The sequence below is a fragment of the Loxodonta africana genome, chromosome 1, assembly GCF_030014295.1.
Source record: "Loxodonta africana isolate mLoxAfr1 chromosome 1, mLoxAfr1.hap2, whole genome shotgun sequence".
Taxonomy (NCBI): Eukaryota; Metazoa; Chordata; class Mammalia; order Proboscidea; family Elephantidae; genus Loxodonta; species Loxodonta africana.
In genome coordinates, this window is record NC_087342.1 from 17,090,415 (window position 1) to 17,104,050 (window position 13,636).

A 13,636-nucleotide genomic window follows, 5' to 3' on the forward strand; every position below is an offset into this window, starting at 1 on the left:
ATTTTATATATATATAGTCACAATATTGTGCAACCACTGTGTTGTGTGCTGTCAAGTCGATTCCGACTCACATTACTGTTGTTAGGTGCCGTCGAGTTGGCTCCAACTCATAGCGACCCAGTGTACAACAGAACGAAACGCTGCCCGGTCCTGCGCCATCCTCACAGTCGCTGCTGTGTTTGAGCCCACTGTTGCAACTATCGTGTCAGTCCATCTCGTTAAGGGTCTTCTTTTTTGCTGACCCTCTAACTTACGTCCAAAGTACATAAGACTAAGTCTCACCATCCTCGCTTCTAAGGAGCCTTCTGGCTGTACTTCTTCCAAGACAGATTTGTTCGCTCTTCTGTCAGTCCATGGTATGTTCAGTATTCTTCGCCAGCACCATAATTCAAAGGTATCAGTTATTCCTCGGTTTTCCTTATTTACATGCACATGAAATGGTTGAAAATACCATGGCTTGGGTCAAGCATATCTTAGGTGACATTTTTGGTTTTCGACGCTTGAAAGAGGTCTTTTGCAGCAGATTTTCCCAGTGCAGTATATCATTTGATGTCTTCACTGCTGTTTCCATGGGCGTTGATTGTGGATCCAAGTAAAATGAAATCCTTGACAACTTCTGACTCATAGAGACCCTATATGACAGGGTAGACTGCCCCACAGGGTTTCCTAGGCTGTGACCTTTACAGGAGCAGGTGCTGGGTCTTTTCTCCCTCCGAGCCTCTGATGAGTTCGAACCACTGACCTTTCAGTTAGCAGCCAAGTGCTTAGCCACTGAACCACCAGGGCTCCTTTGTGCAACCACTACAACCATTTATTTCCAAAACTTTTTCATCGTTCCAAACAGAAGCTTTATATCCATTAAGCAATAACTCCCCATTCCCTCCCAAAAAAAACCAAACCCGCTGCTGTCGAGTCGATTCCAACTCATCCATAACCTCTAGTAGCCACTAATCTACTTTCTGTCTCTATGCTTCCACCTATTCTAGATATTTTCTGTAAATGGGATCATACAGAATCTGTCCTTTCATGACTGACTTATTTCACTCAGCATAGTGTTTTCAAGGTTCATCCATTTATAACACGTATCAGAACTTCACTTCTCTTTGTGGCTGAATAGTATTGCATTGTATATGTAGGCCACGTTTTGTTTATTCATTCGTCTGTTAATGGACATCTGGTTTGTTTCCACTGGATATGTATTTTAGAGGTAGATATTTGGCTACCTTTAAAATTTTTAAAAAAATAATTACTGACCTCTGAAATTTTTGGCATTCATGTTTTTCCTAGAAAATAATCCATTTCATCTAACATTGATTTCAAATTTATTACTATAAAGCTATGCTGTATAGTTTCATATAATGTTTAAATTTCCTTTAATTCTGTAGTTTTATTGTCTTTTTCATTCTTTATGCTTTTTAAATGTGTAGCTTCTTTCTCTTCCTCAAACTTGTCAAAGGTTTGGCCATTTTATTGGTCTTTATAAAAGACCACCTTTTAGTTTTATTAAGCAAATCTGCTTTTTTTCCTCGTCACATTGATTTTTTGCTTTGAGTAATTATTCCACTTTCTTTGAGATTATTTTTATGATTATTTGTCTAGATTTGTCTAGTTTCTTAAATACTCAATTCATTTATTTTCAACCTTTATAATTTCCTAATAAATGCATGTAAGCCAATTTATTTTCTTTCTGAGCACTGTTTAGCTATAACCTACAAGTTTTGATATATAATACTTACATTGTCTTTCCTTTCCAGATAATTTGTAGTCTATAATTTGTTACTTCCTTTTTGACCCAAGAGTTATTTAAAAGGGTGTTACTTAAATGCACAAGCAGATGGAGTTGGTAAGGGAAGAGTATAGGCTGTCTTTCGATTGCTGGCAACAAGCCTTGGGTGTTTGCACTGTGAACTTCATAACCCTTTGAGGGTTATATTCTTATTGTTTTGCATTGTGGTCTGAGAACGTGAAGTGTAAGATAAATGCTCACTGGAATTTGAGCTCTTATTGGAGCTTACTGTATCCTCGGGAGAAGGAGCCCTGGTGGTGCAGAGATTAAGCACTCAACTACTAGCCAAAAGGTCAGTGGTTTGAACCCACCAGCCAACTCACCAGAGAGAGACTTGGCAGCTTGCTTCCATAAAGATTACAGCCTTGGAAACCCTATGGGGACAGTTCCGCTCCGTCGTATAGGGTTGCTATGGGGTCACTATGAGTCAGAATTAACTCGATGGCAATGGGTTTGGTTTGGGGTATATAATCAGGGTATGCGTATATTCAATAGGTGTTTGAAAAGAATGTGTATTCTATTAGATATAAAGCTGTATAACTGAAAAACCAAACTGGTTGTAGTGAAAACCAAAAAAAAAAAAAAAAAACCCAGTGCCGTCGAGTCGATTCTGACTCATAGCAGCCCTACAGGACAGAGTAGAACTGCCCCATACAGTTTCCAAGGAGCACCTGGTGGATTCAAACTGCCACCCCTTTGGTTAGCAGCCATAGCACCTAACCACACCACCAGCAGGGTTTCTGGTTGTGGTGAAGCCTATTCCAACTCCTAAGGCCAGAGCAGAACTGGCCCGTAAGGTCTCCAGGCTGTGATCTTTGCGGAAACAGACTGCCCCATCTTTCTCCTCCGCAGCAGCTGGCGGGCTTGAACCACCAACCTTTCAGTTAGCAGCTGAGCACTTAACCACTGCACCACCAGAGTTCCTCATAAAGCTGTATAAATGTCTATTAATCCAGCTGATTAGTTATGCTATTAAAATTCTTCATACTCTTACTTATTTTGGTCCCCCTGAGCTGTTGATTTCAGAGGGATAAAATCTCCAGAAACGACTGTAGATTTGTCAGTTTCTTGTACTTCTAATAATTCTTGCTTTGTATCTTCCAAAATATGTTATTAGAGATATAAAGGTTTGTACTTGTAATATCTTAATAGGTTGTGTCTTTTACCATTATGAAGCATTCCTTTTTGTTCCATTTAATTATTTTTGGCTTGAATTCTATTTTGCCAGCTATTAATTGCCAAACCTGCTTTCTTTTTGTTTTGCTTATTTTGTTTTAGCTGTGGTTCTTATAAATAGTTGACAGCTGGAGTAAAACAGACAGATAAACAAAAAACCCAATCTGAGAAGCTCTTTCTTGGATAGGAAAACTTACCCAAATTTATTTTTATTGTAATTTTATTTATTTACTTAATATGTTTTGCTTTAACTTTTCTTGGATTGTTTCTTTCACTTTTCTTGGAATGACTGAATTTTTATTGCTCAGTGTTTTTGCTCTCTAATGTAAACTCTAGTCATTTACATACCACTTTTATAGTTTTTTTAAAATAACTGCATACCACCCTGTGCTTATTACTTAATATTTTCTACCTCCTTACTCACCTAAATAACTCAATCCATTTCTTTTAAATGAAGAGTTTATATCATTACCATAAAACGAAAACTAGTATTGTTTGCCACAAAGAGTTAACATAGAGGTATAATAAATACCAAACAATTTTATTACATTTTAGCCAGACCCTCTTGCCTGCCCAGAGCCTGTTCTCTCTTTGTTAAACAAAAAAAAAAGAGAGGGAGAGAGAGAAAGGTGTTATCTTAGTCATCTAGGGCTGCTGCCGTAACAGAAATACCACAAGTGGACGGCTTTAACAAAGAGAAATTTATTTTCTCACAGTCTAATCCAAATTCAGGGTGTCGGCTCGAGGGGAAGGCTTTCTCTCTCTGTCGGCTCTGGAGGAAGCTCCTTGTCCTCAATCTTCCCCTGGTCGAGGAGCTTTTCAGGTGCAGTGACCCCAGGTCCAAAGGATACCTTCTGCTCCTGGTGCTGCTTTCTTGGTGGTATGAGGTCCCCATTCTCTGCTAGCTTCCTTTTTTCCTTTTGTCTCTAGAAAGAGAAAAGGTACTGCAGGCCACACCCCAGGGAAACGCCCTTTACATTGGATCCCGGAGGTGACCTGAGCAAGAGCGTTACATCCAATCCTAACCCTTTTAACCACAGGCAGAGATGATATGATTGACATCACATAGGAAGATCACACAATGGAGGTCAGCCACTCATGGCCTAACCAAGTTCATACACACATTTTGGGGGACATAATTCAATCCATGACAGGTGTTAAAGACAGCAAACTGACATGTTCTCTCTAACTTAATCAGAATGATTGGTGACAAGAGTCTATGAACCATCTAAACCACCTCTCAGTGTCCCACCCTTGAGGTCCGCACTCTAGGCGTCTGGTGGTTGTACGTTTCTATTCCGTTAATGGTAACCCTTATAATTTATACATACATATTCACACTGACTTTTTTCTTTCTCTTAAGTCTAGAGTTTATATCACTTTTCTCTTCTCCTCCTCTCTTACGTTCCATGCTGAGGCCATTCATTGCATACCTATGCCTTGTGCTGTGTGTCTTACGCAGATTATCTCATCTGATCCTCACAACTCTTTGCGATTTGTACTGTTATTATCTCCATCTTATAGACAAGTGAACTGAGGCTTGTCAGCAGACTTATTTGAGTGCCTGGGCTGGGATCTGAACCTAGGCAATCTGTTCTCTGCCTTGTTTGGAATTTTACTTCCAGATTATGATTAAAATATGTAATATATTATTAGCCTAGCTATGTATTTCACTGGGTACCCTTCCATTTCTATAGATATCTCTTTCGTTTTCCTTTGCCAGGGTACATCCTTGCTAGACTGGCTACGTATGGAGTCTTCTTTTCTTTTAGAATTTTGAAGACAGTGTGCCCTGTCTAATATCTAGTGCTGTCAGTCAGAGATGTCTGATGCTATTCCTTACCCTTCAGCATTTTCTACCTTTCCTCTTTACTGCAACTTCCCTGATCTAGACATCTGGAAGGCCCTTTCCCCCCTACTTTTAAATTGAGTAATAGCATACACAAAGGAGCCCTGGTGGTGCAGTGGTTAAGTGCTTGGCTGCGAATCAAAAGGTCAGCAGTCCAAACCCACCAGCTGCTCCACAGAAGAAAGATGTGATAGTCTGCTTCTGTAAAAATTATAGTCTTGGAAACCCTTTGGGGGCAGTTCTGCTCTGTCCTATAGGGTTGCTATGAGTTGGAACCAACTCGAAGGCAATGGGGGCAGGGGAACAACATATACACAGTGAAGCGTACAAATATTAAGTGTATAGTTTGATGAATATTTATGTATCTAACCAATAAAACCCATTGCCATCGTGTCAATTCCAACTTGTAGCAACCCTATAGGACAAGAGTAGAACTGCCCCATGGGGTTTCCAAGGAGTGGCTGGTGGATTCGAACCGCTGATCTTTTGGTTAGCAGCCAAAAGCTTAACCACTGCGCCACCAGGGCTGCTAACTACCTAGATGGGAATATAGAGAGCATTTACAGCATCCCAGAAAACTTCTCGAGCCCCCACTCCCAAACAATAAACTGTCCCTGCCCCCAATACTAACCACTGTTCTGAGTTATATTACCATAGATAAGTTTTTCCTGTTTTTAAACCTTAAATAAATGGGATCATCCAATATATATTGTATTGTGTTTGGTGGAAGTTGTGTTTAATGTTCTTTCCAAATAGAAACTTGAGGAGAAGCTGGAATTCTGGATGGAGAAATATGATAAGGACACAGAAATGAAACAGAATGAACTAAATGCTCTCAAAGCTGCGAAGGCCAGTGATTTAGCACACCTTCAAGACCTTGCAAAACTGGTAAGGAAGTAGAGCTACAGTAGCTGGGTAACATTACTTTTTAAAGAGTGGAAGTGCGCCTGTAAACCAGTGGGATGTTAAATGATATGAGGATGACAGCAGCGAACACTTACATGGTACTCACTCTGTGACAAGGCTCTTGTGGTATTTTCCATATAACTTAGTATATACAACCCACAACAACCCCTTGAGATAGGTTCTAGTATTACTACTGCTTCACGGTCTCTGAAGACAAATTTGTAAGTGATGATCTCTAAAAAGCTTTTATGAACTCATCATGGCCTAAGTGCAGACCTTCCCAAATCTCTCTTTTGAAAAGATGGCTGCTATTTGTACGTGTACATTCCAGCACATTTTTTTTTTTTAACCCACATTATTTGAAGGGTCATGAATCACACATCACAGAGTTAGTTATTTTTACGAAAGATCTTAAAACTTAAATTTGAATCATTCAAACTGAAAAGATATTGGGAACACATGTGAATAGAATGTTATTATGTGAATATTTACAGTCTAGGAATCCAATAAGCTTTTTCTTTTCTTTGGTTCATCTTTAGATTTGGCGTGTTTTGAAATTTTATGTTAAAAGTGCAGGCCTGGCTGGCCCCCAGTGTCGCCAAGAGGATACTGTAATATTTGATTCATGTCTGTCTCTGCAGATAAGGGAGTATGAACAGGTCATCATTGAGGATCGGGTAGAAAAGGAGAAGACCAGGAAGAAGCTAGAACAGGACGACCTGGAGTTAAGGAGCGCCTTAAAGGTAGGAAGCCATAATTGGCACGTGGGGCCCCGTCAGTGCCATAGCTGGCTTAACTCATTCATGATCAACCACACGGCAGCTTACCACAGTCTGTGAGGAAGCACAGCCTTTTATTGTGGGATTTGCCAAACCAGTCCATGGTGTGGAGAGACAGTTATGCCCCCAGCTCTTAATCTGGGGAAAAAACAGGTGGTTAGCAGTGGAAGCAAAACGTAGGACTTGCGCCCAGAAGTCAAATTTCCAAATACTATGTCTAAGCCAGAACAGCACTTGACAGAAGGATCCTTTTCACTATCCTACTGCTTCATAAAATCCTGTTAATAACTCAGCCAGGCTATCTGCTCGGTTCTGAAAAACCTCTGTTATTCCTGTCATGTCTCTGACTCGGATTTTATCCAGCTTCTCTATGGTGGAAAAACCCTCAGGAGCAAAAGTGAATAGTGTTCAGTAGGAATGCTTATCAGAGGATATTTGTAAAGTGTCTAGCATGATAAAAGAGCTTTTTTGAAAAAGCGGGAGGGGAGAAGCAGCAGTTCAGAAAAAATGTTGAGGTATTTTAATTTTGTATGAACTCGTGTGTTTTAGTGATAATGAAACTGGTAGGTCTAGCTGAGGCAGTCACAGATGCTGGAAAAAGCGTAATGCAGAAGGAACATCAGCTGGACTGAACCGGTGACCCGGAGGCCTGACCTTCACTCTAAAAGAGGGTTATCTGTTGAGACCCTGCCGGCAACGGCAGCCTGGCTTATATACTGGGCGGTGGATTAAGAAAGTACATTCAGGACCAGATGCCAAACCCAAATTAGGAGAGGTTTAGACGTATAATTAGCAAGTATTTACTAGCTCCTATTGTATTTTCCATTTGTCAGGAGTCCTTGATTTAGAACCAAAACGAAAGAACTGGCAGACTATTCTCGTTTTAGGGCTTAGTCTGATCTTAAAAAGGATTAGTAGCCCAGACTGTATTCTGAACAGTTGTATTTAAAAGTAAGATACTCAAAAGAGCTATGTAAATCTTTCTTTTTTTTAATGAGATGTATTGATCCTCTAATTAATCACTAAAGATAGGAAGTGCACCGGGAAGTCCATTGAGGTCACCTGGATGATACAGGCATTCCAGAACTGAGTGCTTTTGCCCTGGGCTCAGGTAACTAATATTCGTTTTGGATCAAGTGGTTCTAGATATCCAAACATGGCATTTATCAAGGGCAGCAGTACAAGGAAGTCAGGTGTCTAAGCTTAAAGGAAAAATTGACCTCATCAGATTCCCTTTATCTCTACTGCTGGGAAACTCAGAGTGCGTGGCTCACGCCCTGGCTCCAGCACAGCTGGAGTGACAGCTTGCCTGATCACATCCGTGTCCACATCCAGGCAGAGATGATTACTCAGAAGTGATTTTATCAAAAAACAATTCCCTCATGTGGAAAGAATATAGCTTGTCAGTCAAGCATACTACATGTTTCACTCCCTCCCTCTCTCCTCCAGCTCCAAGCCTGGTGGCGAGGCACGGTGATAAGGAATGAAATTGGTTCTTTCAAGATGCCCAAGAAGGAGAAAGATGATAGCAAGGACTCCAAGGGTAAAGGCAAAGACAAGGAGAAGCGGAGAGGCAAGAAGTGACCAAGTTCTCTTTTCTCCTTTCCTCTGATAATTTGGAGATGGAAAAGAAGACTTGAAGAGAGTAAGAAACATCTTTAACTACCACAGGTATCTCTAGGTTGGTTCTTTTTTGGACATTCCCAGGTGACACCTGGTTTCCTCACTGTGCCTGTTAATGTTAGTTTTCAAGCCCTGAATTAGGATTAACCATCGATTTAGGGCTTCCTCATATTTTGATAAAATTTTGCTCGAGCAAAGGCTCTTCTGTTTCTCGCCAGAAAGAATGTTTATGGGCTCAATGACAGATGCATTAAAACCTGTTATTCCTGTCATGTCCCTGACTCGGATTTTATCCAGCTTCTCTATGGCAGAAAAACCCTCAGGAGCAAAAGTGAATAGAGTGTTCAGTAGGAATGCTTATCAGAGGATATTTGTAAAGTGTCTAGCATGATATATACACAGTAACACTTTAATAAATGTTAGCTCCTGCCTGCCTTTTAGATTTGTCATTTGTTTTTATTGGGGGAGGAGTGGCATGGAATGGAATCCATCCATCTTACTATAAGCTGCTTCAGTTTTTTTCTGGGAAATAGGCAGGGGTATAAATTATAAGATAGAAATGAGATGTCAGGATGCACAACCCACAAATAGTAAAGATGGTGGTGGTGGGGGGCACAGGTTTTCTGGAAGTCTAGTTTGGAGATAATTTCGACAGCGGAGACACTAGGGTCTGTATCTGCTTTGCTTACTCAACAGTTCCTGCCTTCTGGGGTATTATCATGGAGAGATAAGGCATGTGAAATACCTAACCTGTGCCTGGCACATAGTAACAACTGACTAAAACACAGTGAGTCCACTGGGTCATTGCAATTGTTGTGTGTCAGCTTGGCTGGGCCATGATTCTCAGTGGTTTGGCAGTTATGATGTACTTTGGTAGTCACAGTACAGAGATATGATCATCTCTATGATGAGATCTGATATAATGTGATCACTTCCATGATGGGATCTGCTGTGAGTAGCCAGTTGAAAGGGTTTCCTTGGAGGTGTGGCCTACATCCAATTTAGGTGGGCTTGCGGCTTTTGCTCACTCTGGATCCTGCGGCTGGCTCCTGTTCATCCGACCTCTGGTTCTTGGGACTTGAGCTACCAGCTTACCCGTGGTCTTACCTGCCAATCTTGGCATTTGTTGGTCTCTGCGGCCTGTGAGCAAGAGCCCTGCTCTCTGATCTGCTGCTCTTGGGTTTGCCAGCCCCTGCAGCTACATGAGTCAGAAGCCTCCAGCCTGACCCACGGACTTGGGACTTCCCAGCCTCTACAACCACGTGAGTCATTTCCTTGATATAAAGCATATAAAGATTTATATGCTTTACTGGTTTTGCTTCTCTAGAGAACCCAGCCTAAGATAATCATTATTGTTTTGGCTTATCAGAACAGAATGTCTTGGGATGCTAAGGCTTTCCTATAGCACAGCTGATAATTTCTGAGAGTTGTTCTAATGAGTCAGATGTACTTCATGAATTAAGCCTTACCGCCAGCTCCACTTAAAGGGCAACACTGATATATGTACTTCCTTAGGAGTAAAATCTCATCTCAAGGGCCGATTATGCCGACCCAGTTTCTACTGATGTTCCTTCAAGGAATTAAGTACCCTTTCCTTGATTCATCTTTGACAAGGAAACCACACTTTAGGTATGCACATTTTCAAATCAGCCTTTATTTCATGCTACTGAAGTGTTGGCTTTTATTTTCATGTCAATGTGTAAAGCAGTATACAGGCAATTTAAAATAACATACATGATATTGACATATTTATATTTAGAACTTATGCAATATATTTACAGACATACAAATATAAGACAATGTTTTAAAAAAATCTTTTACTACTTACATGTTTACAACATTTTCTGAATAAGATGAAATACGCTGTAAACCACCTTACTGCAATATGTATACAAAAAGGCTTCCAAAGATCCATGTTTTCCTTCATTTCTTTAACTATTTAAGCGCTTAATTTTTAAAAATTCATCAGACTCATCAGCATAGCCACACATTAGTCACTGCTGAGCTGTAGCAAGTAAGAGACACCAGACTCCTTGATTAGCTGTAATGTTGTATTTAATAAGCTGTTAAGGACAATGACCCATTACTAAGCATTTTCCTATTCTGTGGCTAGCCAAATACAAAGACTTCTCCTTCCATGGCCCAACAAAGCAGCAGTCAGAAACGCAAAATGACATACTGCATTGGGCAAATCTGCTGCAAAAGACCTCTTGGAAGTGTTGAAAAGCAGAGATGTCACCTTGAGGACTAAGGTGCGTCTGACCCAAGCCATGGTAATTGCATGTGAAAGCTGGACAATGAATAAAGAAGACCAAAGAAGAACTGATGCCTTTGAATTACAGTGTTGGTAAAGAATACTGAATACACCATGGACTGCCAGAAGAATGAACGAATTGGTCTTGAAAGAAGTACAGCCAGAATGCTCCTTAGAAGGGAGGATGACCAGACTTCGTCTTACATACTTTGGATGTGACATCAGAAGGGATCAGTCTCTGGAGAAGGACATCATGCTTGGTAAAGTAGAGGAGCAGTAAAAAAGAGAAAGACTCTCAACGAATTGGGCTGACACAGTGGCTGCAACAATGGGCTCAAACACAGCAACAATTAGGATAATGCAGGTCTGGGCAGTGTTCTGTTGTATATAGGGTCACTATGAGTAGAACTGACTTGACGGCAACTAACAATAGCAACTTCTTCCATGATTTGTTTCCAGACCCAGTTATTACAAGAGAAAATTGGTTTAGAGTGCTACGGCTCATGAGTTTGATGGTGTGGAAACCTGCTGACTTATTAAACTCTCCGGAGTTGACAGGGTAGGCACTTGACCCTTTTTTCACTCACACTTTTAGTGCTGGGAAGGCCACTGTTTCAGTAGGAAGCTCCTGGATGGTCAGGTGAGACTATTACAAAGGTCAACTGGAGTCTGGCAAGGTGTAAATGTTACACTGAATTTTTCTTTCCAGGAAAAAAAAAAAGGTACATACGAAACACAAAATACAGAAATTCTTCAACAAAAGACATGATTTGTTCTTACATCTTGACATATAAATACATTTGATATTTTTCTTTTGTTATCAACCAAAATTGTACACAATTTCTTCTAACAATTCAAATGCAAATTTGAATTAGTTTGATTAAAAAAAAAAACATTAATAAAGTTTCATACTTTGTGCACAATTTGAAATAACTTGAATCCTACTTTTCATTTATTCCCGTGGGAAAATCAGTTTCAAATATTGCAAGTATGGCATTATATAATGTCTTCTGGAACGATTCCTTGCACAATCTGTGACCGATAGTCCTGTCCCTTGCTGAGTTGCATTTCAGGTGGCTACGATCTGGAGATTGGATTGTGGCTTAATGTTTACTAGTGGGAAACAAACATACCAGCTAAATTCTGAACAGGCCGTATGGGTCTGTTCAGAGCTGTAAATATAATGGGGTCTGGTTCTAAACATTTACAAGACATTGTTGACACTGTTACTTTTGTTCCTTGAGGACCCTGCAGCATTGGGCTTTCGAGTTCAGATGTTTTGTTATATAATTTTAAATGTGGACAAAGTGTTCTGATAAACTTTGTTTCTCTGCTAAAACAAGGCGAAAACGTTTTGACTAGATACCCAACATGATTTTATCCAAAGCTACTTTTAGTTACTGCGTTTATGTGATAAAAATAGGGATAACTTTATACTCAAATACAGGCATTGTTAAAGAAAATCCAGAACAGTTAACCAAAATACAAAACCTAGGGAACTTGTAGCATCTTGACTATTTGGTTTACAAAGGCGGTGAATACCAAAAGGTATCACTGACAACCAGAAGGGGTTCAAAATAAAGAGGAAGAAAAACCCAAGGGGCGTAAAGTTGAACAGAGGGCTCCCTGCTTTGTGCGCCATGAGGCCCTGGACCCTTCACTCCACCCACATTCAGTACGTAAAGCACCAGCGGCGCCAGGAGCGCTAGTGGCACAGACAGGAAGCTGTTTTTAAAATGCCCTCAGTGCTTTAATTCAGCCACAGGAACTGGCGGTTACCTGAACAAAGTAGAAGAAACCTGGCTTTCCCTTTGTTGCTTTTTGTTTTGTTTTCATCATCTTCCATGAGTTGGGGACGTGGAAGTGGATCTGCTGGGACTGAGCACGTCCGAGTCCTGGGAGCAGCAGAGGGCAGGGGTGGGGGTGGCTCGATGCAGTCAATACCATGAGGCAGCGTAGGGCCCGGAACCAGCCTAGGCACTGGGAGCCTGTGTGCGGAGTGCTTGTTTATAACGTTTACATAACGGCAGGATGATACACAGAACCATCCTCTACAAAAACGGGGAAGCGGTGCTGGACTGCAGTGGGGCGAGGCCTTGGACACTGACCTTAAATACAAACGTATTTGTTCCAATGTTTTACTATGCAAAATCTTAAGCCTGAAGCCTTCTACAGGCTTTTTTGTTTTGTCTTTGACAGAACAGTCCAAATAGCCATAATATACCTTTTGATTTTCAACGTGGCTGAAAAACACCCTGGGGCATTACCCTCAAAACCATACAAATACTAGTCTAGAACAGTGGTCTCTGCTATATGAAAAAACACCTGAAATGTTTGTGGAAAAATTCAGATTCCCAGGCCACACCCCAAACCTACTTACTTAGAATCTGCATTTTAACAAATGTTCCAGGAGATTCTAATAAACAACCTAGTTTGGAAACAGGTAAAAAAGTAATAGCATGTCAGTGCCTTCAAGAGAAGTAAATACCCTTCTGAGGGAGATATTCTTTCCGGTACGTGAGCTAGGCCTACCACTGAAGAAGGCACAGCCAGTTTAGGCTTCGGTGTTGGATTCTCGCTAATGACAGAATTTTTTTCAAAATTGACAGAATTAAGTTTCTTTGAGAAAACCGTGTCTTGATTTAAAAAAAAAAAAAAAGTTCAGTGGAAACTGATATAACCTCCCCTAAAATGGAGAAATGAAGCAAAACATTCCTGTTAGGAATCTCGGGAACAGTCCCTTCTAAGAACACATCAGCGCTTTGTTTAAGCAGGTGGCTGGCAGCAGCAATCACGGTGTCCTTATCCTGGTCTGGCCAGGCCACACCCCAAGTCCAGGGGTCCTTAAATAGCAGAGAAGTGGTGCTGCTGTGGCTTGGGCGGGGCAAGTTCCAGGAGAGCCTGGACCGTCACTGCAACCTGGCTCAGACCTTTCTCTTCTAAAATGTGGAGAGGCAAACATAATTGCTCCTGAAATGGGACAACGTAACATAAAACAAACAAAAGAGAAAATAGGATGAACGTCACAAAACTGAAAGGAAACATACGCACCCCCTTCTCCTCCTCATACTAAGAACCTGACATGAAACGCCAGGACCTGAGAAGCCGGCCTCTGTTAATGCGAGTCAGAAATGGCGTCTGACACTCACAGAGAGAGACGTGTGAGTAGTACTGTCACCCACTTCCAATCAGTATGTCCCAATGGCCATGACTTTATTGATTAATACAACCCAAGTACATACAGATCATTCTGAGAACTGGAA

General features: G+C 40.9%; 2 protein-coding genes across 15 annotated transcripts in view; one reads left to right on the plus strand and one right to left on the minus strand.

The window, feature by feature from the left end:
* IQCG (IQ motif containing G) overlaps positions 1–11,096 on the plus strand; it is a 43,001-nt gene extending 31,905 nt beyond the window's left edge. The window contains exons 8-11 of one of the 2 annotated variants that reach the window (XR_010323515.1): positions 5,568–5,699; positions 6,359–6,460; positions 7,946–8,167; positions 9,309–11,096. Coding sequence is in view for 1 of the 2 variants with exons in the window: in XM_010592897.3 (XP_010591199.1) it covers positions 5,568–5,699; positions 6,359–6,460; positions 7,946–8,080 (369 nt within the window). In the remaining variant the exon portion in view is untranslated. Of the gene's footprint in view, positions 1–5,567; positions 5,700–6,358; positions 6,461–7,945 lie in introns of both variants that reach the window. The other variant, XM_010592897.3, reaches the window with a different exon arrangement.
* Positions 11,097–13,014: 1,918 nt separating this feature from the next.
* LRCH3 (leucine rich repeats and calponin homology domain containing 3) overlaps positions 13,015–13,636 on the minus strand; it is a 117,443-nt gene continuing 116,821 nt past the window's right edge. For all 13 annotated transcript variants that reach the window (XM_064294322.1, XM_064294630.1, XM_064294603.1 and 10 more), the window contains one exon: positions 13,015–13,343. In XM_064294322.1, coding sequence (XP_064150392.1) covers positions 13,218–13,343 — 126 coding nt within the window. In that variant the 3' untranslated portion in view covers positions 13,015–13,217. The remainder of the gene's footprint in view (positions 13,344–13,636) is intronic.